Raw genomic sequence first — 24271 nt, forward strand, 5'->3', positions numbered from 1 at the left:
AACTTTCTAGTTCCTTTTATTTTAGTGACAACGACAGAGCACGAGGAATCTGAAGACTTAGAGAAGATTTATGTTGCGCCAACGTTTCATATCACCTGACCATGACACCTGGTTAGTTCAAAGGCCCATTTTTAAATGTCCCATGGGATACTTTTCTGGTCACTTCTGTCTGTCCGAGGGGCAGAAGCGGAGACAAAGAGCTACCGGTTACTAATTACAATCCCAGGGATTAAAAAAGGAAAAATCCAGCAGGAGGAGCTCTAACCCGCCTCAGAGCTCAAATTTTTAAAATCAAAACCGTTGAACTCAGAGGCAAACAGAGCAGGGGTTGTGCCTCGCAAGCCACTGTGGCCGAGACCAAACACGTGACCGCGTCCCCGCGAAGTCTCCGCGCAGCTGGGGATGAGCCTGCCGGGCCGAAGGGCCAGCAAGGCCCCCGTGCACGAGCCTCCTCGTCCTCACACGGCTGAGCTGGGACTGGCTCCGCGGTGCCTGCTCCTACAAAAGAGGGAGCAAAAGGCCGATTTCTAGGCAAGTCTAGAAGCCTTTTCCTCTCAAAGGGTCCTACTGTTTCTACACGAGACTTCGACACTCGCTCAAACACTGCATTTAAAAATGGAATTTTTTTTTTAAGATTTATTTATTTATTTGAGAGACAGAGATCACAAGCAGGCAGAGAGGCAGGCAGGGGTGGGGGAGGCAGGCTCCCCGCGGAGCAGAGAGCCCGATGCGGGGCTCCATCCCAGGACCCTGGGACCATGACCTGAGCCGAAGGCAGAGGCACTAACCCACTGAGCCACCCAGGCGCCCCTAAAAATGGAATTCTTATCCATGGTGGACGGCACTGCAAACGCTCCCCAGTGTTCCCTCGCCCTCACTCGGTGGCTTGATGGGAGCGCTTTTAAAATGAGGGAAATGCTGCATTTGTAAAAATTGGTGCTAAAAGGGCAAGGAATCATATGTCCCCTGGGCCATGTAAAGAGTCTGCAGAAGGAATTACAGTTTTCTAACACACACACACTCAATTGGAGCACAAAGAATTCACTCAGGAAAACAGTGAGAAGTATATGAATTCAAGAGTTACGGGATTTGGGGGGTGAGCCTTTCCATTTTGGACAGTGTTGTGGGAGTGGGCATACAAGATGGTCAGAATTACTTTACCTGAAGGAAACTTTCAACCAATCCCTTTTAATCTTTTGCCAATGAGAAGTCAAACTTTTTGTTTTACACCTTAATGGTATGCCCACATTTTAAATTTTTATACAAGCTTCTACAGAAACTTTAACTAGACCAAGTCAGACCAAAAGTCACTAAATAAAGCTAGTCTAGACGGAAAAATCTATGAAAACCATATGTCTTTTAGGCATCTGTCTTACAAAAACTGCCATCATCCTGGAGAAATAGTTCACAAAATACGCTTTTAGGAAAACTGCTGTAATGACCATGGGGACTGTGCTTGAGAAGACAGCTTGCCTAGGGAAAGTCAAGCCAAAATGTTTACCAGTGAAAGGCTCACATTTCTACATACATCTGTCCGTAAACATCACTGAAGGGACAGGCAGAGGCAGGCATCATTTATATTTCATTATATTTCCATTATCTTAGAAGGGATCAAAAAGGTTTTGTTCCTGCACACCCCTACAGAATGTTAGACCAAGGGATTTCAAAGCCACCCTGTTCTCACTCACAGAAGATTGTTTTGGATAATGTTGTACGTGGATGAGGCCAAAGAACCAGAACATTTTCTTCTGATTATTACCCTGCTGGCCTGCCACACACAGCAAGGAGGCAGGTGTCCGACACACGTAGCTAAAGGAAGACCATCCTGGATAACTGGACGGAGGGCCCAGCTGGGAGACAAGGGCAATCAGGACTAGGGTCGAAAATGAGTGCAAGGCGAATGCAGCAGAGACATGTTCTCAAACCCTGCTTTTCTGATTGAATCTTGTTCTCTGAACTGGAGACAGGGTCAGTGCTACCTTCATTATTCCGGCCACATATTTTTCTATCCCAGAATGCACATTGAAGAAGTAGCATGAAATCCACAGGAAAAAGAATAAAAAAGCAAACGTTAATGATCAAAATCACAACATTTGAACTGAGAGCTGAGCAGCCTGTGGAGATTATAAGAGTATTTATAAGTCGCAAAGACTCCTTGTGACCCTCGAGGATATTTTCTTCTTGCTCAACAGGGAAAGGGGCTTTGGAAGACCACATAACAATGGCTGTTGGCACGAGTGCCCCATTGTGTTGTGCTGTCACCTAGAGGGCTGGGAAAGCACAACAGATGTCGAATGGCTACATCTGGGGAAGAGGTCCTGGGTGGGAGGGGACGAGCATAGTATAAAAGGAAATTTGTAAGACGTAGCTAGTCATACATCAACGTTTTAAGCCCAGGGAAAGACACTACTTCAACATGTCCAGTCAAAGCTACTGTGCTTTAAAATGAGTTTTTAATATACTTATTTCGTTTTCAAGTCCTAAGATGGTAATGGGATAATTTAGTGTTTGAAATATTAAAGCAAATCAAGCTGTCACATCAGCATCCCTCATTACCGATTCCTAAACTGAACTATAGGGCATTTAAGTAACTCAGTCACAGTCCGCTGATGAGTCACGGGGTTTCTGTGGTCCATTAACTTCAGTCCCGTGTCTGCCAATACTATTGTCCAGCTGAACCGACCAGTTTGCTTTCTTTCAAATAATATGTGTCGCATGGATTTTATTTTGACTTTAGACCCAGATATGTGGAGGGAAATTACTGCAGTGGTTTCTCTAGTTAACACATTTACTAATGTTCCCTTAATTTTCCACCCCAAGAGGCAATAATTAAGGTAGAATTTGCCTCACATGAAGTTTTATTATTTTAGTTATTAAAATATTTTCCAACACTACGAAGAAGCAAAAAGAAATTCTAGTTGTTTTAAAAATAAGTAGACATTTTCCTCAGGTTTTATAGCTTTTCCTCCCTGAATGGTGGTGGCAAGGTGGAGCAGTGTGTAGACCTTGTGGCAAAGTCCCTTGAGTGTGATACTGAGGGCAGAATTATTTGAGGGAAAAATTTCATTCACTCTTAAAACTGGCCTCAAGAACAATCCTAATATAAACTTAAAAAAATCCACATGTACAGAATATATCATCTATAAATACCTGCTCCATGGTGAAATCATTTCATTTTAGACTTTCTGGGCTGCAAAACACCTTTCTCCTCTACCCTCCTAAGAGGTCTCATTCTGGGTCAATGTGATATATATGGACCAAGATAAATGTAGATCATGCTGCCTCGCAGAAATCAGAAACTAAAAACAGGTGATATTTACATGGTGGAGGCAACTGGTGTATTTGATTGTAAGATAAAATCATTTCCCAGATCACTGGCAAAACCACCCAAGGCCTTCTCAGACCTCTCACTTCCTCTGGGTTCTCGAAACTGCCACAGAAGCCTGGGGTCTCCTGTGTGGCGCATCTAGTCTGTGCGTCTCTAAGCTCACGTGTCTCCCTCTCCACCAACTTCTCAGCCCTTCCACAAGAAAACCAGGCGTGGGATGGAGCTCGTGTCTAAATTTCATATTAACTTGCCCATTTACTGGGTTCCAGTATTTACACGGCATCCTGTTTTTCAGCTTTTAGGCTAACCCCAGTGGGGGAAAATGCCAACCGTGTGAAGATGTGGAACTCTCCTCGTGTCTGGGCAACCGAAGTCAAGAAGGCCCAGCCTTGCCACTGATGGGGAGAGAAGGAGAATTTTGCTATCTGCCATTTTGATGAACCATTTTTTCCTGATCCTCGGAGGGAACATGTTCTTCCTACAGTTCACGTGAGCTGATGAGTTTGGCTGGAACACAGGAATGGACATGTCCTAGTGTGTATGCGAATCATTAAAAAAATAATTCCAGAAATTAGAGCACTTGCTGTTTGTGGTTTTGCCTATCTCGTGGCTCTGATGCCTGAAAAGCAGCCGAAAGGAAAGAAAGTAGGACGCCACGATGCGGCTTACTGAGTACCTTGTGGTTTTCAGACTTTGCCCTAGGTAGGAATTCTAGTTTTGAGCAGAGTCGTTGCCAAGTGACCTAAACGCTCACCCGAACGCAGGTGATGTGGCGTCAGGACACCTGCAGGTTCTCTCCAACCCAGTGCCCTGCCAGCGCCGTGCCCTCTTCCCCCGCACTTAAAACTACCGGCCAGACCAAAAGTGTGATACTCGTTTGGCAACAGCATTAAGTCAGCCACACGGACTTCATTTGGCAACTAACGGGTGTGAATCCGTGTTCAGATTCCGAGGTTCCCCCGGACAATGGTTACAGTATGTTGGCTCAAGCAAGCTAATGGATTTAAGTGTCGGGCATTTAAAAATTCTGTGTTCAAGCAGCAATCAAGTTGTGACGAGCAGACAAAAGCCACCCAACCGTCAGCTCGACCCTGCTCTCCTTCCTCGCGCTGCTGGAGGGAAGCACTGAGGGCACGTTCTGAGTGAAAGGTGCAGCATTTACAATTTCTTGTTTAATTTCCTGGCTGTTTATCGGCCGAAGCAACCCCAGGAAGCCCAATTTCGCTTCTAATCTTTCAGAGGAGCTGGTAAGTGAGAGGCAAGGAAGAAGCGCCCAGCAGCTCCTCTGAGCACGCCGCGGGGAGGAAATTTAGAGGTGAACCAGCACGAGGCCTGTGCTACAATCTCCAATGTCGCTGGAAAACCTGCCATCCGACGAAACTCTCTGCCCGAGCTTTCCCTCTAACACCCTCCCTCTCTTACAGCGAAGGAGACAAAGGGGCGGTGGCGAGAGAGAAGGACTAGCTTGCGTGTGTCTGTCTGCTTACACTGGGCAGGCTTTGATTCTCTTTGCTTTTCCTTTTTTTTTTTTTTTTTTTTTCCCCTTTTGAGCTGACATCAACTCGTATATGGGAACATTCAGCAGATTCCAACTGGTGACAGTTTGCCGCTGCCTGGCCACGGGAAGAATAATCACCATTTACTGTGTGTTTTTCACTGGTCAGTGGCTCTCGGGCCAGACTCCCACCTTGGCCGTCTTCCTCCATCATTCGGTGAGACCCAGGGCAGGGCTGGGCATCCTGAAACTCAGAGAGCCTTGCCCTGCAATGGCTGAAGCTTTCCAGTTTAGAGCCCAGAGAGAACAGTGACAGAGCTCTTTGCTCGCGTCTGTCACGGGACGTGGAAGCAGTTGGATCTGGTTAACTCAGTGCCAGCCAGCACTGGGCTAACGGAGGTGTGTTGTTCGGGTTCCTGGGGCCCCGCCGCCCGTCTGCAGCTCTGATGCTCGTACCCTGTCTCCTCTAGATCTTCCTTATGTTCCTTTCCCTTCTATCCTCCTTCGGCCTCGGATATTTGGAAAAGGAAGATAAGGGACACACTGAAAACAGAAAGGCGATCTCAAGTCTGCCTTGATGCATGTGCAGAAGTGTGACCTCCCAAGTGTGACCTCCAGAACACTCGCGGTTCTGTCCCTGGGCCTCCCCGGAACAGACCGCCAGTCACTGCGAACTGTGGCAGGATGAAGATGTTTGTGTAAAGTAGACTCGAGTTCGCTAGACCCAAGGAGGAAACTGCCAGACTAATTTTACCTTCACTTAAACCAGACTGAAACCAAGACCCAAGAATGAAAAACCTTGTCATTAACCATCCATTCACCTCAGTGAGATATTATGTTACAACCAGAATCGTTGTGGAATTCGAATGATTTTGATGGGATATTTAACCGAGGGGCTTAAATTAAATTGAATATTTTCTCTAGTGAACAGTCTATGGCCAAATTTTTGTTTTCATTAAATTATGTGAAGCGTCATATTTTCAACTCATGTTGAACCTGCAACACATCACTAATTACATCTGGGATTTCAGTAACAAATGTTGTGACACAGCGGCCTCACGAAATGCCTGAAATGCTAAGAATTGGAACACCTCAAAGTTGTTTCCATTCTTGGCATTTAGACTTTAAAAAAATCTTTGCTTGACTTTTAAATCCAGTTGCTAAAAATAAAAACTGCTTCCCTGAAAAATAAGACTACCTAATCACAAATTTATTTGTTTTTTAAAGGGGAAGGACAGCAAGGAAAAAAAAAACCTCATGGCCGAAATCAGAAATCACAAGATGCATTCATCATGTGCCCAAATGACACTCAGTTGCTACAGGAAGTCACATGCTTAGTGGGCTCTTGAGGGAGTAAGTCAGGACGTTTCCAGGACATGATTTCAGGAGAATCAGACACACAGTCTAGTCACAAAAGTCGCTTAGTTGTCCGAGTACCCTGAGCCCATGACTTCAAGACTCAGCAGCTTCATGCTTCATGGCACCGACCCTTCATGTGAGGGACACAAAGACACACTTATAAGAATCGTGGGTTTGTCCTTACTCAAAATTTGGGGGACTGGCTGAAAAACAAAACAAAACAAGGAGACCTTATCCCTCAGTGAAAGGGATTCTGCGTTACTGTCAACTAGAGCAACATATAAAATACAAAAGAGAGAGCACAGCAGCATATCAAGGGCAAACATCTCAAACAAGATCCCACTGTAAAGAGAACCAAATGGCTTTTACCTCCTTAAAGAGACCCCGAGTGCACCAGCCATCTCTCACGCAGAGGGATTTCTGAGCCTCTCAGAGCCACGTCGGGTCCGCAGGAAACGGCCGGGAGCGTGGGGCTGTGAGGAGACTCCCCGGGTGCCACGGCAAGTCAGGGGAAGTGTACGTCACGGGACGGGCATCCGTGGGGAGCCTGTGACAGTGTCCAGGACGCTCCGGGGCTGCCCGTGCCGTGAGGGATGGAAGCTTCGCTACGGGGTCACCAGAGAGGCTTTCTGTGGAGCATTTCTTGGTTTCCGTCTTGTGTTTCTGTCATGTGCGTGGCTGCAGTAAAGGCCAAATCCTTGCCCGTGACTCAGTTTTTTGCCATTTTTAAAAGACACCATCAGACTTGGTGACAGGCTGGTTAAAAAAAGTGCTTCAGGTTTTCAGTATTATTGTTTTCAAATAGAGGACTGAGTGATGAGGGAAATGAAGTTTGCTTTTCCTTGGATAGAGACCCTTCCTCCCACCATTATCCCCTCCTGACTGTTGCAAAATAGCTTAGTCCAAGGAAAGGGGAGAAGACAAATAAGTCAAATAATGTCAGAATAGGCTGTTGCCAGGAAAAACACTCTGATTCAGTTAACTTGTTCTGTTAATGTCAAAGGCTGTGATTCCCAATTAACTAATTTTAAGAAGCCGTAACCGAAAATAGCTACATCAGCCCTAAAGTTAATATTTGATGAAGATTAGGATCTTCAAGTGAGACCGGGGCCCCCAGCGAGGTGGTGGTATCTGTTTAAGATCAGCTGGCCAGACCGGACGCAGCCGCCCGGGGGCTTCACACCGGCTTTAGCCCTTAGGAGAAGCTGAGTGGGGCGAGAGGGGAGGGGGTGAGCCAAAGACTCTGGCAATAGAAAATGTTCCCCGAGCAGATTCGCGTACACTCCACGCGCTAATGACAGAAGCATCCCTACTGGGGAGTCTCTTCGGGATAGAGATGCTCCCCTAGCTCAGGTGGAACCAATTAGAGCAGGCATGTCGTGGTCAGCATTTCCAGCTCCCTCGCTGGAAGGCTCCATGTGCAGAAACCAGCACGGCCTGAGCAGCTGAGAAAAGCTGGGCCAAAAGTGACTCCACCCGCCCCTCTCCTTCCTATTCCTTTACATTGGAATGGAAAGATGTAATAATAATAATCACATTAAAAAAAAAAACCAGAATGCTCCTGGTTTCCGTCCAGTTGCAAGTGTTTTCATTGTGTATTTGAATAGGGTTAAAGTGAAGGTATACAAGCTCCGAAACGTCAAAATCATCACTTGCTAATGAAGTTGCAAATTATCCGGAAGAAAATTATGTACAGGCACATGCCAAACGGCAGAATATTTTGCCTCTAAAAGTTCAGTTATTGCCTTTGTTAATATTAAAGCCCAACAGGGAGTCGGCGGGACAGGGTTTGTTCTGTCCTGTCACGTTACGAGTTTCTGGTTTCAGATAAAAGAGGAGAAAGGGCCCTTAAGAAAGTAAAGAGCTAGGAAAAAAAAAAAAATCAGACTTCCTTCTCGGAAAGCTATGGGTTGTTTTCCTGGAGATGATGGATAATGGCATTTCGCTTTTTTTTTTTTTTAGTTTTTAATAGAGAAAATGGAGGCAAATCACAGAGGGAAAAGAGAATATTTAAATAAACAGGACAAGGTCAAGTTTCAACAAGACCTTCCCTCCTTTTTTCTTTTTCCATCTTTGCCTCTCTTTTTCTTTCCTTCCTTCTCTTGCTTTTTCTTTTCTTTTCCTTTTTTTTTTTTTTTTTTTTTTTTTTGAAATCTTAAACCCCATTTCTGGCTTGCATTTGGTAGGATTCCTGCTCTGGCTTTTATTAAAAACAGACTTTATGTGGTCAGAATTCTTCATCTAAAGCTAAACTTTAATAGGCATAAGGATCCTGACAGCGTCTCTCTTGGTCTCTCTCAGGTGACGCCCCCCCAACCCCCCAGAGGGGTTTCCCTCCCATTGCGCTGAACTGGCACTGAAACTTGAAGGCTCAGCACAAAAAAAACAACTTTCCTCTTTTACTCTGAAGTCTCATTTCTGTTTTACATTTGAGACTCTTTGCAAGGCCACGGCAAGTTAGGTCTGGCTCCAAGTGGAGAATATTCTCGAAATTTTGAATAATGCAACCGGTGTCCAACACAGACGCATTAAGCCTGGTGGATGCCCTTCTCTAGTGTGAGCCCCTGATCCCTGACTGCTGCCCAATCGCTTCCAAGTGTGAGCTCGGAAATACCAAGGGCGACTCCATCCGCTTAACAAACCAGCTTCGTGTTCAGCGGTAGCTCTGAAGGGTACAGACAAGCCAGCTTATCCGAAACCAAGAGGCAAAGCAGCCAAGCGAGCAAACAAAGACATGCACGTTCATTCCCGAGGAAAAGCACCACCAGGTTCCTCTGGTTCCTTCTCGTAGCGAAACAGACAAAGGAGCGGATCTCAAGGCTCCTGTGCGGGACCCCAGGCCGCCCACTCTCCTGCCCTCCCCCGTGGCCTCCAGACCCTCCTGGCACGACGGCAGACACAGTCCCAGCCAGTCTGAGGCTTCCTAAAACAACAACCTGATCTTGCTTGCGGTGAGGCTCAGCACTGACGTTTCTTTCTTTCTCAGTGGAAGGGAAATCCGCAGTATCGTGGCGCAGCGGTTCTCAAGGGGAAGGAGATTTCTCACCCCGCGCCCCACCCCCAAACACACTAGCGATGTCAGGACATCGTTGGTCGTCACGACTGGGGGGTGGGACTGACTCCGGAGGCCACAGGCCCGGTGCTGCTAAGCGAACTAAAGCACGAGGCCGGCTCCCCACGACAGAGGTGGCGGGAGGGCCGGGGTTAGGAGCCTGGGATTGCGGTCGGGGGCCTGGGGTCTGGGGTCTGCGGGGGAGTGAAGCCCAGCTCCGTTAGGGTCCGGCTGAGCAGCCTCGGGCAAGCTGTCTGCACCTCTGGGCCTCATCCGTCAAATGGACGATCCCCGTCCTCTTGGGTCGTGGCGGCAGGACCCGGACGCAGCCGGCCAGCAGCCAGGCCGCCGCCTCGCATGCCCGAGGGCACCGGAGCAGCAGCCCTTGCTTTTACTGTTACTACTAGAAATCTAGGTCCGTTTCAGGTAAACTGTAAGCTGAACCTTACTTCCCAAGGACAAAGACTCAGGATTGAGAGGACAGATATCCTTTCTGGTCAGGACCAAAGTGACGACAACCCTAGCAGCCCCGGGGCCGTGTGGCTGTCAGGCCCGGCACAGGCGACGGGCCACCGTCCCGCTCAGCGCGTCCTGCTTCACAGGCGGGAGCCCTGAGCGCCGAGTCGAACGAGCGGGGCAAGGTCTGTAGCAGACCAGGCCTCCCGCCGCCTCCTGCCCTGCTCGCCCTCTGACGCCGCCGTCCGGGAGCCCGTCTCAGACGCCCCTTCTCTCCGGCGCCGCGACAGCCCGGAGCCCGGATGAGCGCAAGCCCCGCCGGCAGCGCGAGGGGACGCAGGCGTCAGGCCTGCGCGGAGTCACTCGTCCTCCGTGTCCCCGCACTGCGAGGTTTCCTGCGTAACGCGCGCCAAGGCGTGCATCGTCTGAACGGGATTTTCTAGACAAAGTTACATTTCCGCCCGGCTACTGTCCCTTCCTTTTGAAATTTCCGAGTGGGGGGCAAACCCGCCCAAGTCCTTCTCTCGTGAAATCGCGAATCGTACACACGGTACCTCCGGGCTAGAGACGTCGGAAGGGGCGGACAGCTCCGGCCCGGGTGTCCGTCCCGCCCTGCTCCGGCCCCGGGTCGGCGGGACACGTCGGCTCCCGCGCCGGGACGCGCCACTCGCCGCCCGCGCTTCCGGCTCGCACGTGCCGGGCGGCCTCGCGGCAGGCGTCGCGCCTCGGCACAGTCTGCACGGCCGGTCTGGAACCGCCGCAACCGTCGCCGCTTTTCCTGGCTGCGCTAGTGGGCGTAACGGGCGGGAGGGTTGCGGTTCGCGGCGAGCCGCTGCTGTCCCTGCGGCGAGGCTTTCCCAGAGCGGCTCCGGCCGCAGCGCGGGCCTCGCCTCAGCCCGGGCCTCCCGCGACCCGCCCCTGCTCCGCGGGATCGCGCGGGCGGCCGTGCCGATGGCGTCCCGCGGACCCCGCTCTCCCCGGCCCCGCTGACTTTGTGCCGGTCGACACAGGAGGGTCTGGACCACGTCCTGGATTTTAATCGTGTCCCAGGCCCCGCGGTTTCCCCACGATACCCGCCGCCCGGGCGAAAACCGCAAAGGCGCACGGTAGCGTCTCTGCGGGCTTCTTTCCCAAGTAAGCTCCGTCTGTTTCGCTAGAGAGAGGCCGAGAGGCCCCGGAGGCCGCGGAGGCCCGGGAGCGCCCCCACGCGGCGGCCGGCAGGACACTCACCTGGGGACGCTGGGCGGGGCCCTCGTGGGCCGGGAGGGCACCTGCGGGGGGGCGCCTCCGAACCAGTCGCCGCCGCCGCCGCCGCCGCTGGGGAAGGGGGGCAGCGGGCCAGGCCTGAAGGGCACCGGGGGCGCCCCCGAGTGGGGTCCGGGGGAGGGCACGGCGGGTGCGGGCCCCCGGCCGGATGCAGGCCGGGCGAGAGGAGCGCTGGGCGTCGGCCGCCTCTGGGTGGTGGGGCTCGGAGGGGGGGACCTGCGGACAGAGCAGAGCAGTGTCGGTCGAACGCATCGCAGACGGATATTGTATGACTTCCGGGCTGCTCTGCACAAATCATCCCTTTCTCGGGGCACTTGGGGTCGTGTCAAGAACGTTGGAGAGTATAAGGGGGGCGGTGCCTGGCTGGGCTCCTGACCTCCAGGTGGGGGGTTTGAGCCCCAGCGCGGGTGTAGAGATTACTTAAATGAATTTTTTTTTTTTTAAAGGTATAAAAGGGGTAAATGGTGAAAAGGAAGTTCCCCTCCCCCAACCCTTCACTCTGCGGAGACAACCGGTAGCACTTTCTGGTGTGTCCTGTCCAGTGTGTTCTCTGACACAGCACAGCACCATACGATATTCCCGCTCGAGAATATGCTCTACAACATATACATTTTTTTTGTACCTGTTACAATATAACGTTCTACAACTTACTTTTTTTAAAGCTTCCCATTAACTTCTCTTTTCATTTCAGTATAGAACAGTCTTCGCCGCTCTGAGGCCTGTGTGACCGTCCACGGTAAGGACGTGTGCTGCTCCCGTTTCTGAAGGGATCGCTGGACCCTCCCTTTCGCTCCTGGACATAAATACCTTTTCTCCTCCCTATTCCTTAGGCTCAGGGTGGCTTAGGGAAGCTCACTCAGAAAATGGTATTGGACGAGCCCGGCAGGCCCCGGGGGGCACGGGGCCGTTTCCCTACCTGCGGGAATGCTGTATCCAGGAGTCATCCACCGGGGGCGGCGCGGGGGTGAAGGTGGTGGCCGTGTTGATGTCGCCAATGATCACAAGGGCTTCCTTAAGGGCTTGGTACATGCGAAGCATCTCGTCCCGGCGCTGCGCCTGCTCCGCGGACTCCTCCATCAGCGTGTTCTGGTCCTCGGAGGAGTACAGCTGGGCGAGGAGCTCGGAGTTTATGAAATCTTTAACCTGTCGGGTCACCACGGAAAGTAAGCACGGGAACACAGGAGCGGTCAGATGGCGTAAACCGGCTCAGGGCCTGCAGACCAGGTCCACAGCGGTCCCGCTCGGGGAAAGGTATGTGACATACAAGATGGACGCGGGGTCCACGTCTGTTCACACTTCTCTTCTTCACTTCCTCCCTCCCCGCCCTCCGCGCCAGGGCAGGAGCGCTCTTGCCCTGCCTCAGGGTCGTGGACCGAAAGAAACCTTGATTAGCTGGAAGAGGACTAAACCCTGTCGTCCCCAGCACAGGGCCTGCTGGCTTTGCCGGCATTTCCTCGGTGCTGTCCGAGGCTGCTTGGCCCGGAGATGAGGGCAGGTACCTGCACGTAAGCAGCAGTATTTTCAGCAGAAAACAAGGATTTAAAGAAACCTAGGTAATAACCCAAGTTATCCAACCTTTGGTATTCCCAATTCTTTACCTCGCTTTTACCAAAATCACTGGAATACTATTAAGATCCTGGGTTTCAAAGTCAACTCAAAAGTGGAATGAGCACCAATAAGTCAATTTTTATTAAATACAGAAACTTATATAATCATGCAAGTTGATTTACCCCCCCCCAAATGGGAGGGGTATACTCTCAACTTTCTAGAAGTTTACAGTAGAACTACTTAACGGTAACGAGGAGTGACAGGAGTTTCCAAAGTTAACAGATACATGAAAACAGACTGAAGTACGAAAGGTGTAGGAGTCCTAGGGGAGGGGCGGTGTGTAGCAGGATGAGAAGGGAGAGGATTCACACATTGCACGGCACGGAGGGAGGAAGTACCAGCCACCGTATCTCATCAAATCAAAGATACCAGGAATTTTAATCCGCACCATTTCATGAGCCACCAAGAAAGAGAAAATAGCATTAATTAAACTATGACAGAATGCCAAGATGCCACTGAGTGTGACACGCATCTTCATGGCAGAACTATTCAATGTGAAACAAGTGAATGTGGGAATCAATGAAAGACCGTGTGTCCCACGTACGTTCGCAAGTTATCTGACCGGATTCTCACCACGTCCATATGCAATCTGTTACGATCTCGGTTTTACAGAGGAAGAAAATGAAGTTCAGAGTGTTCAGTAACTTGCCCAAAGTCACATAGCATTAAGGTGAACCCCAAGTCTTTGGGCTCAAGGTCTAGTGCTCTTTCCGTTACCTCCTTACCCGACTTGATTGAGTGCTCAGCAAAGACATGCTTATGTCTGAGCGTCATGACTGTCGAGTGGTATTCCAAGAATGCTGGTTAACTTAGCCTACAAAAATAAACCAACTTGGATTGTTCAGTTTTTCTGTTAAATGAGACTCATACTTATCTAGAGTCACTGGCTCTTTCTAGGAAAGACCAAAGGCCAGCATATTTAATTGTCACAAATTCAGGCAGACAGCGGCACAGCTGTGAGAGGCTCAGAATCCCTGGGTTGTAGTGAACTGTGTAACCAAGAGATGACAAGACTCGAAAACACATAGCTTTATTATTTGTTAAAGGTATCACACTAAGTGAATAATCCTACTGATCAGGAAATTCAGCTAAATCGCAGCTTCACTGCGGTGTAATAAGTATTCTCTGCACATTGTGCAAACCAAGAGTGATTCAAATGTGGAGGTGATCTAGAAGACAAGACGTATCTGGGCAACTCTCTAGGAGGGTAGAAGGTTTGTGTGTGATAGCTGCGGAAGGTAAGTCCGGCCGGGTAGCCTGAGGCCAGATGTGAAAGCCTCGAACGCCAAGGAAAAGTGCTGGGACTTCAGACACTTGGCAGTGGGAAGCCACGGAAGACTTTTAAGGAAGTAAGTGAAACGATAAAAGAGTTTTAGGAAAAGTAATCTGTCTGTGATTGGAAAAGAATTTGCAGGGGTGGTAGCAGAGAGAAAGAAATCTGATGGAAGACCACTTCAGCTCATTTCTGAGATGGTGGGGCCTTCGTCTGGTGAGGCTGCAGGGGAACAGAGAAGATGCGCACAGACCGGTTACCCTGGAGAGGAAACCCAGGTGGGCGCGGTGAGGTTTTGATGTGAAGAGGCAGGAGCAAAAGGAACAAGGACACTTCAGGCACGGAGGGCGGTGAGTCCGGGCACAGAAAATCAAGTCGGGAAGGAAAAGTCAAAGACAGTAAATTTGGCTTAAGGATTATTTCATTCCCCCGCACCCCCCCCCATTTTTTCTGAGATTTAGTCACTTTTAAAACACACTTGCAGGTATCCAAGGAGTCAGGGACATCCACGCGAATCCTCCGCCGCTGGGCATGCGCCTGCACGCAGAGAGATGATGCAACGCGAAACTCAAAACCAGACAGTTTTCCTGGCACTGAACAGCCGTTGGGCTAAGCTAGCTTGAAGCTTTATGTCGAGCTGGAGTATCACTTAGAATCTATTAAACACAATTTTAAAAGAAGGTCCTTCCAAGAATAGATTTAAAGCAGATCTGAATGAAGAAGCGACTGTCAAACCAAGCATGAAATATAATCATAAGGGCTTATTTCAGCGTTCTGCTCAAAGACCTGCCTTGAATCAACTCTTCCACATCAGCCCATGACACACTAGAACTCGCCTACCGTCCCGAAGATTTGGCAACGTTCTGACTTAACAGGAGGATCGCTACTAGCGCGGGGCAAAGTGGCAGGACGGCGCAGTGGGTAAGGGCGCACGCTCTGCGATCAGACCGCTCTGCATCTGAGTCCAAGTGCCCACACTTAACCGTTCTTGAGCGGGCAACCACCTCTTCCCGTCTCAGGCTCCTGATCTGTAAAATGGGACCAGCAGTAGCAGCTGTCTCGAGCCGCTGTGAGGATCGAGTGCTAGAATGATTGTAAATTGCTTCACACAAGGCCTAGCATCTCGTTAGCGCTCTGCAAGCCGAAGCTGTTCTTTCGAAAGCGTGGGGATGAAACTGGCATGAGCTGCTTCGAGGGAGAAGAACAAATAGAAAGCCATGGCCGTCGTACAGGCATCGGGAGACACAGTTCGATACAGAGCGGGGTTAACGTTTTATTTTGCCTTGAAAAAAAATTTTATTCACTCTTCTCCTGCTCGCCTTGCCTTGGGATCCCACAACCCGAACAAAGGGTAGGGGGGAGTCAGGGAGTTTCCAGACACTTCAGGGACTTTCTGGTGCAAATATGTAAATCAAAGATCCTGCAAGACCGACAGTCAAGGCCTTGGAGGTGATGGCGTTTAGAATACACCTCACAGGACACGACATAAACGAATTATACTTGGATGCAAGACTTGAAATAATATTTATGCTTTTAATTATAACACCTTATAACATACACATCTTGGTATGGTTCACGAAAAAATTCTCATACACAGAATCTCATTCCAGCTCAGACTCTACAGGCTGGATTAACAGGCATGACCGCACCACGTCGCGCCGCTCAGTGTAAAGGAATGTGAGGTCATTAAAAGCGTTCCGCGTGTTTTCCTCTCTTACTTTAACCCTTCTCTAGCAACCTGCAGTGCTTCTGGATCTGAAGCCTTCTTTGTCTTCATGATTAAGGCCATTTTAAATACTTCGCAAACAGAAGGGACATTCCTCGAATTTTCACACAATTCTGTTACTAAGGAGACCATTGCCTTAAAATGTCTGTTTCTAGACGGGAGAGAGTCTGCAACACTGGGATCGCTCGCACTCACGTGAATACATGTATACAAAAATGTGGCTGAGCAGTTTAAATTGGCCTAGTTTGGGAAAGGGGCTTGGTTAGAAGCTTGTGATTCTCCGAGATTCACAATTCTTTCATGTCTGCTCTGGCGTCCTTTCCACTTCTCGGGGACTTGTTTCTGCTAAAGGATGATGACGTTTCCCTTCTTGAAAAAGTGACATCCTTTGCCTCACACACCTAATGTCAAACCAAAGAAGTTAGACATCAAAGAGCACCCACCATATGACTGCAGAGTCCAAGATCAGTCAGAACTGACTCAAGCTGTGCTCTGCAAGAAACCAGAAGCGGTTCCCTTGCTGGGGACTGACGGGCGTGGGGAGGCCGAGGGGGGAGGGCGGCAGGCTTCTGGATCCTGGTCCCGATCTGTTTCTTGAGCAGATGCTAAATTCTTGACCCAAGGAAACAAATCAGTGCCCTGGTATTTAAGCCACACTTTCCCCTCAAATAATGAACATTTGAAATAACGCTCGACTTCAAACACATGAAAGTCACAGTGAGTTTTGAAACTAGGGCACATGTTACTAATTTTCCAGCAGAGTGCCACCGGCCAAGGAGAGTCAACGTGGAGCTCTGGGGTGCGGGGGTGTGGGGGTGCGGGGGTCCAGTGGCAGTGCGCACTCCAAGTGTGAAACGCCTCCGGGCTTCATTTCGGATTCTTAGAAATTTCATAAAAACTTTATGTTCTATTTTGTATTACCTGGACTTGTTTGAATTACTAGTTAAGATTTAAAACCTTGTTTCTCATATTCAAACAAACCCTAATTAAATCTTTGCCTAAATGAGCCTTCTGGGAAGACACACAGGCCTGTGCTCTGGGCAGAGCAGCCCCGAATCTGAGGGGCCTGCGCTCACCCACCCTGCCCCATGTGCCACCTGACCCAGGATGACAAGGTCTGGGTTTTTGTCTTAACTCTGCCAGCCCCAGTGGCGTGACCCCGGGCGAGTCACCTAACTTCTCGGAGCCTCCGTTCCTTCATTTAGAATCTGGGCAAAGGCATGCGTGCCTCGGGGGTGGCTGTCCCGGGCGAGCCACCACGGACCCCTGAGCCGCTGTGCCATGCAGATGTGCACAGTAAAGCTGGGGTCCCTCTCCCGATCTCGCACAGAAAATCTTCCGGGGCGGGGCGAATGGGGGGGCTACAGACTGTGCTCACCCTGGGAGGCGGGACGTGTGTGAACGTGGAAGTCCTGGACAGAGCCCCGCCGCGACGACGGCAGCGCGCCCTGAGGGACCGGCTGTCACAAACTTGCCATCTCTGTGTGTCACAAACGTGCCGTCTCTCTGTGCCGCTGCTCCCCGCGAGCTTAAGGGCTCCAGCAGCTGCGGCGTTTCAGCAGACAAAGGCTTACAGTATGTCTGAGCGAGGCATTTACCGCCGGCCCTAAACTTCTTAAATAATTCCATATGGAGGCTTGAGTGGCAGACACTTAATGTAAACTTTCTAAGGAAACTGCCCCCCGAATTCTGACACTTTACCAAAGTCGGCAGAAACATACTCTTTTTCAGAAGGCAGGGGCAGCCAGGCCCATTTCCAAGAGGAAAGGCCACGGGGCGGCCTTTGATGGTGACTTGTCCACCGACCGAGGACCCCGTGCCAGGCGCTCGGTGGTGCTGGACACCAGCGTCCGCCCAGAGCCGTCCGTGGGAGCAGCAGGTTACGGGGCTGGGATTCCGAGCGAGGAGGCCACGCTTGCTCTGTTCATGATTCTGCGATGAATTCTCCACCTTGAAGATCTTAACATCGAACACGGCGTCGACATGTTTGCAAGACACGGGGCTGGGGGTTCCGGCGCGGCAGGTCCTCGTGCTCCACGGGGCCCTCCCGGAGCAGACACGAGAGGCTCAGACATTCTGTCCAATAAGGTGCCCTGAGCATGCGGCCTTTAGAGGAGCAGGTCGTACTTCTACGTATATGTCATTGTCGCATCTTTACGTGTACATGTCTTGTAAAAGAAAGCAGACAAAATGATAGTCCAGGGAATGTGGTCATCTGAGATATGTGGAACTCTTTTCTGACAGATACAAAAAGTTTCATTTCAAAACACTGATAACCATCATTTTGCGAGAATCCAGCATTACGTGATGGCTCTGTTTCCCCCATTCCTGTGAGTCTTGACGTCGAGGTCTTCTTTCTCATTCTTCTCCTGCAAGATCTCTCTCAAGACAGCTTGCAGAGCCCCACGGCCATGGAGAGTCCCCCGGGGTGGGAGATCAGCCACCTGCTTCAAGCCAACGCACACACCGGCGAGGGAGAGGCCCTTACCCCCAGGTCTCTCTGGGTAGGTGTGCGTGCGGGTTTCTTGAGAAGGTGAAAGTAGGATGCATTTGTAAGAGGGTCTTTTTTTCTTCTTCCTTTTAACTAATTAGTGTCAGGCGACTCCTCCCACGATAGTAAGTAAGTGCTGTTTGGGGCTAACGATTTGCTGTGGTGCAGAGCAGCACCGTGTTGAACGGGGGCCGCACTAACGACTGGCGAGAAAACAGCGAGAAGATAAATGACGCTTAATCAGGAAAATGTCTAAATAAGGAAGTGCCTGGACATACCACAGCAAAACAACCGGAACCCATTTAAGCAAAATTAGGAGGGTGATTTTAACAATACACAGACTGTTTGTTTAGTCCTCTGTATTTTTCAGAATGACACAGAGTTCTGACCGTTCAGCGAGGCGGCACAGTGCTCTGTTCTGATCATAAGAACGTGACTGACTTCCACTCAGAGGGGCCAGATAATTTGCTTCAGGTCACACAGCAGGCCGTGGACTGAGCTGAAGAACAGAATTCGTGGTTTCCGAACTTCCAGTTTATTCCTTCCTTACCGCTGATACCTCAAAGCATCCCAACAACCTTGTTCGAGTATGTAAAAACGTGCAAGGGAACAGCATTAAAAACCATGGTGCTTAGAGCTTCAAGAACGGTTTCCTTCAAGGGTGTCTTCCCGGAAACCTTTCTTCAAGGAATGAACACACCATGAACCGCAAATACAATGTCAAGTTTTGAAAAGAAATCTTGAAATATGAGTAAAGGTTCTTTCCAGTTCTGAAATCGGCAGGCAGCCACATTGGTTTCTTACCCGTATATTCTTCATAGAATTCCCATATACACCACCTTCTGAAATAAATCCCTGAGTCAGGTACCTTTTCCATGATTCGTATTTTACTTATGGAGGAAATGGAGGCAAAGAAGTGAACGGATTTGTCCTGAGGTCAACAGACTCTAGAGCAGAACCAGGCGAGAGCAGAGGTCTCTCCCAGATTCCGGCGTGTCCGGGACGTTTGCACGCTCATCTGTGTGTGCTACAAGCAAGTGCTCATAATGTATCATTGACGTAAATAAAAAGGCGTCCCGAGACGACAGCTAGACCAAAAATGTTGCTGTCTCCTTTTCAAGAGTCAGAAGAGCCAGTTATAATACACCGCATTATGGCCTCTTATCTAAAAGACAGTTTCTCAAATAACTTGATATTATTTGCACTTTAATACAGTAGCTGCCAAAAGACCCGAACCAGATCGCGTAACTTAAGAATCCTGTCCTGACTACTGTAAAGCAACCACGAAGAGGGAGGGATTCCACATGCTCCCGATCAACTGAGGGCTTGTCTAACCGGGGCCTGAAGATGTGTGGCATCACACCCCAACCGCAGAAAGGAGGACTGGCCTGACTCTGGATCCAAGGGGAGAGGGCGAAAAGCTGTTTTGCAGGTTAAAATAGCATTCCATGGCTTTTAGAAGGTGAAAATAATTAAATCAACATACTTTCTACGTGTTTGTGTGTAGAAAAGAAGAAATATTTTTGGCTTTGAATCTCAAAGTCTAGGAGCCAGGCATCTGATTCCATTGCCGGCTTTGCGATGAACTCGCACCGTGACCACAGCTCAGCATTTCTGCTCTGCTTCCCTGGGAGCAAAGGTGACAGGGAACCCCACAGAGCAGACAGGCGACAGGGAACCCCACGGTTCCGTGCCTGTAAGCCCCATGTTGGGTTTCCAAAATTCTCTTTCCCTGGTCAGTCCCTGACCGCTAGTAATAGAAAGTGAGGAACCTGGGCCACGGGTGCTTCAACCACCCAGACGACACCACAAAGAAGTTGATGGGAATACGAGCACTTTTGCACTGAGACGGGTCAGAGGTTCACGGGAGACAGCTGATCGCCACTTACATTATTGATCATAAGGTGCATGATTGTTTTTGGAATTAGATCCCGGATGCATTTGTTGATGATGGACATGTAGGAATCCACGAGGTTGCGGATGGTCTCCACTTGTCTCTCCAGCTGTGGGTCCACGGAGAAGTTCTCTGCTTGGCCGTTCTCGTCACTTTCAGTCTAGCGGAAAGGAAAGGACACACGGGTTATTTCACGTTCCTTCCGAAGAACAAAATAGCGTATGTTACCGGATGATCACCTCCTGATCACTCTACCGGGGAGTTCTAGTACTAGACGGTGACCAACTCTATCTTCAACACACCCGGTAATTCTGAGAAGAGATCAGAACCACGCAGTTACTCCTCCACGCTTAGCGACCCCCGCCCCAGGAAAAGCACCCCCCTGCGTGAATGCTGAGGTGACCAGCCAGATACACCGTGCACCTAACAACCGACTTCTAGAGAACAATGTAATCCTCAGCCATTTGCAAACTGGCTGACGAACTGAATCCAAGCGAGTGATGCAGATGCAAACCTCTGGGGTTCTACAGATTAGAAATAACCTTGGTGTTGTTCTGGAACCCCTAGGCCTGTTCTGGAATGGATCAGCATTTGGATGAGCCCAGGTTTTAAAACGAAATCTCCTAGGTCTGGCCTGGAGCCAAAATAAGAGATAAAGGGAATAATTCATCTTTCCATGCACTTGCTGGAATTTGTTCCATAAATTCATGCTTCTGTCATCACTACTAAAGGCTCCATTGTGGAAAACTTACAATTTTAACTTCCAACTTGTTATTCTTTGAATAAAACAGAACACATCTATACACAAAGAATTTATTTGTGCAACATGAGAGAAGCATCTGTTTTCTATACTTTGGGACTTGAGTTAATTAATTTTGGCTTATCCACCAGAGGCTGGGCTGGAATGGCATCTTCGTCATTAAGGGCTGACCTATTGGCTTGGCATTGAAATCAATTTAGAACAAATGGTCTCCATTTCAAGTCAGGTTGAACCATCTAAGCCCCAGAACATGATACAAATATTGTTAGTGGTCTGGCTACTTTCTAACATTTGGAAAGATTTAATTACAAATGCAAAAAAAAGGGGGGGAGATAATTTATTGCTTCCATTGTAGACATGAAGTACTTTTCCTTGGAAATGTACATACTTTGATCTGCCAGGTTTTCAATCATCCTATCAGTTTTAGGCAAAGCCCTGTGTTTAAACAGATCTATAAATGGCAAACTTTTCCTTTGAATTAATACGCATGTGTGAAAGGCGTATTTGTAGGCCTCCAAAGTCAACGATAACAGGGAGAGAAATAGGTCCTAATCATTTATATAGGTTTCTCTTGCTCAGGAATATCCAATAGTTTTTAAAAATATTAAAATAGGGGCGCCTGTCAGTCATTAAGCATCTGCCTTCGGCTCAGGTTGCGATCCCGGGGTCCTGGAATGGAGCCCCACATCAGGCTTCTGCTTGGTGGGAACCTGCTTCTCCCTCTCCCACACATCTTGCTTTGTTCCTGCTCTCACTGTCTCTTTCTCTGTCAAATAAATAAATAAGACCTTTAAAGAACATTACAATAATGTGCTCACTCTAAAACACAACACTCGTTCCTCCAACCCGGAGAGTAGGACCACAGGCTTCAGAGTGAGAGCTTCGAGGCCATTTCAGAGGCCTCCTGCTGCTTCTCCCGAAAGGTAGAGGCAGTTTCAAACATGACAGTGGTTTGAAATGGTCTTTGGTCACTGAGACAGAGGGAACTGAATCGAGTCTTCTGTAGTTCTTTATTTTTATTATTAATCGGTGATACACAAGCACAGTGGGATCTAGGACAAATGGGTAAAAGGCCGAGGCCATAAAGCGGCAGGTAGAGGGAAGGTAAAGCCACGGCAGCGAAGAAACAATCATGTTTCCCAGCTTCTCCCTGGGGCACAGGAACCACTGCAAACGTGCTGCATGCTGAGCCCACAGTGTAAGTCAGTGGTACCTGCAAAGTCGTTTTAAGGATAATGTATTTGAAAGTGAAAACTTCAGGTTCAAATTCAGGCTCTGTTGTGTATTGGCTGGGTGGCCGCGTTTCAGTCACTTGATGTAATTTAAGCTCAGCTTCCCTATCTTTAAAATGGGGATACACGTCCCTGATAAACTTGGAGAAGCTAAAGGAGATAACACACAGGAGATGACCTAGCCAGGGGCCTCAATAAATGTTAGCTGCTTTCCTTCCTTTCTGAACATTCATGGAGTAAGAGTTAGCTGTCTCTCAACACACACCATGAAAATTTAAGATAAAAAATTTGTGCATGAAACATTTTCAATTCAAGCAATATAAAAATGGCAAGGGTATTTTTTTTAAAACACCTCCATGTTTTCTGCAAGCTACTCCCCTCTGCCTGGACCCCCCTCCCCCCACTGTGAAGGTCTTTCATCTTTCAGAGCCTTGGTTCGTCGTTGCCTCTGGACAAAGCTCCTGCTGGACCCTAGACCCGTCGCGCCCTCCTCAGCACGTCCTCTGTGTCTCGCATTCACTTCTATGATTTAATACCAGCCTCATTTTATGCTCTTCTGTTAGATTCTGGGGTCTTGTTTATCTCTCCCTTCTCAGCACCCGGCACAGAGCTCCATGCACGGGAGAAGGAGTTAACAACTGCACAAGGGGTTTACTTAAATCCAGGAAGCGGCTCTGGTGCCTTCCGGGGGCTCCCAGTGTGCCTGCCTACGTGCCAGAGACACTGGAGAGCAGAGAAACCCCAGGGTGATGAGTTAGGACCCATGACTACTTGATAGCACTGAGAATGATACAATGATTATGAAATTATGTATATAAAGGAGAAGAGATGACCGATGGCTTTGGGAGGAAAACAGCTTTTATGCCAAGCGACCTACACCTCCGCGATGGATAAAATACAATTCAGTTTGCCTCTCTGATCTGAAATATACTGAGGTTTTGCTAAGGTGTTTAACAGTCGGGAGGGATGACATTTCAGCATCAACATCCCGCCTGTCCTAGGAACACTTGAGCATTTGCCATGTTCTGGGTACTGTGCGAAGCACTTTGCCGGGAGGGTCCACACCACAACCTCGTTACTGGCCACCTACCCTCGGAAGAGCACGCTGAGCCTCTGAGAGCTGAAATCAGTTCAGGGAGTGTAAGAGGCATATGACTTTAACAAATTTCTTTTTCTTCCGTAAGTATAAAAAAATCAAGAAGTATTATGAGACACTGAAACATCCATAATACGTCAAGTCAGTTTCATAGATAAAATAATAAATGTGAAAAGAGTTTCCAGGAAGGAGAGGTCATGGAAATATTGCTACTTGTTAAAAAAAAAAAAAAGACTGAAACAGAAAAGCAGAGTAAATAGTATTTTTAAAAGAACCTCCAGAAATATAAAACACCAAGAAATTATATCATCATCTGCATGTTTACATAGAAACAGTGAATTTTCCCACTTCACACTACTTTTAGCATTTAGCCTTACTTTACTTTTTGCCTATCAAAACACACAAAAGATGTTCACTTTCACTTTTTAAAACCAGATGCAAATAATAAGGAAAGTGTTGAGTGAATGGAGAACACTGAATGGATTCTCAACACACATACACACACGCGCGCGTGCACGCACACACACACACACACACACACACACACACACACACGCACCCCCCAAGAAGTATTCCAGAATAACCCATAAAACAATTCGAAGTTCTCTTTAGCTTTTGGAAATATGTGGTCACGTGCAAACTTTAATTACCCAGATAATACCATGGACGGGACGGGGAGTCACAGAATTCAGAATGCAAGTTGACTTTCTTCTCTGATTTTAGAAAGAGAGAAAGGAGTGCTTGCCCTTTCTAATATATCTAAGACAAATGGGAGAAATGTGCAGAGATGGACTTTTTCTTTTAACTGAGTAATGTCAGAGAGCAAATGTTCCCTTTTCTCTGACCCAGTTGTAACCAAATTCTCTGTCGTGCTCGTCCCTGCATGTACACTGGGTACGACTGTGTATTTCTTCTTTGTTTAAATTACAGGATGGCAGCGGGATTCTCTGCAGCCGAAGCACCGTAGTGACAGCTGTTTATCATTATCCTCATCAAGGGAATGTAAAATAAAAATAGTAATTTGTCTCTGATCTTTGAGGCAAAGAAGAACGGTCTGCAAACATTTAACCTTTTATGTGCAGGTTCATTGATGCTGTTTACAAAATGTGAATAATATTGTGAAAACCAGCTTTCTTCTGAAAAATACAATGGACCGGCCTTCCTATTGCCAATTTTGTTCTAAACAGCTTTTGTGAGATCTAATGCCACTTAAACAATGAAAAACAACAACTCAG

General features: G+C 48.6%; 1 protein-coding gene across 6 annotated transcripts in view; it reads right to left on the reverse strand.

Annotated features, from left to right (window-relative positions):
* Nucleotides 1-24271, reverse strand: part of DNM3 (dynamin 3) — a 516334-nt gene that overhangs the window by 7805 nt on the left and 484258 nt on the right. For 5 of the 6 annotated variants that reach the window (XM_032862979.1, XM_032862977.1, XM_032862981.1 and 2 more), the window contains 3 exons: nt 19944-20108; nt 11873-12099; nt 10921-11172 (listed from right to left, as the gene is read on the reverse strand). In XM_032862979.1, the coding sequence (XP_032718870.1) occupies nt 10921-11172; nt 11873-12099; nt 19944-20108 (644 nt within the window). Of the gene's footprint in view, nt 1-6103; nt 6386-10920; nt 11173-11872; nt 12100-19943; nt 20109-24271 lie in introns of those variants that run through there. The other variant, XM_032862982.1, reaches the window with a different exon arrangement.

This window comes from Lontra canadensis, unplaced genomic scaffold (genome assembly GCF_010015895.1).
Source record: "Lontra canadensis isolate GAN:19392208 unplaced genomic scaffold, GSC_riverotter_1.0 scaffold24, whole genome shotgun sequence".
In the NCBI taxonomy this organism is placed as follows: Eukaryota; Metazoa; Chordata; class Mammalia; order Carnivora; family Mustelidae; genus Lontra; species Lontra canadensis.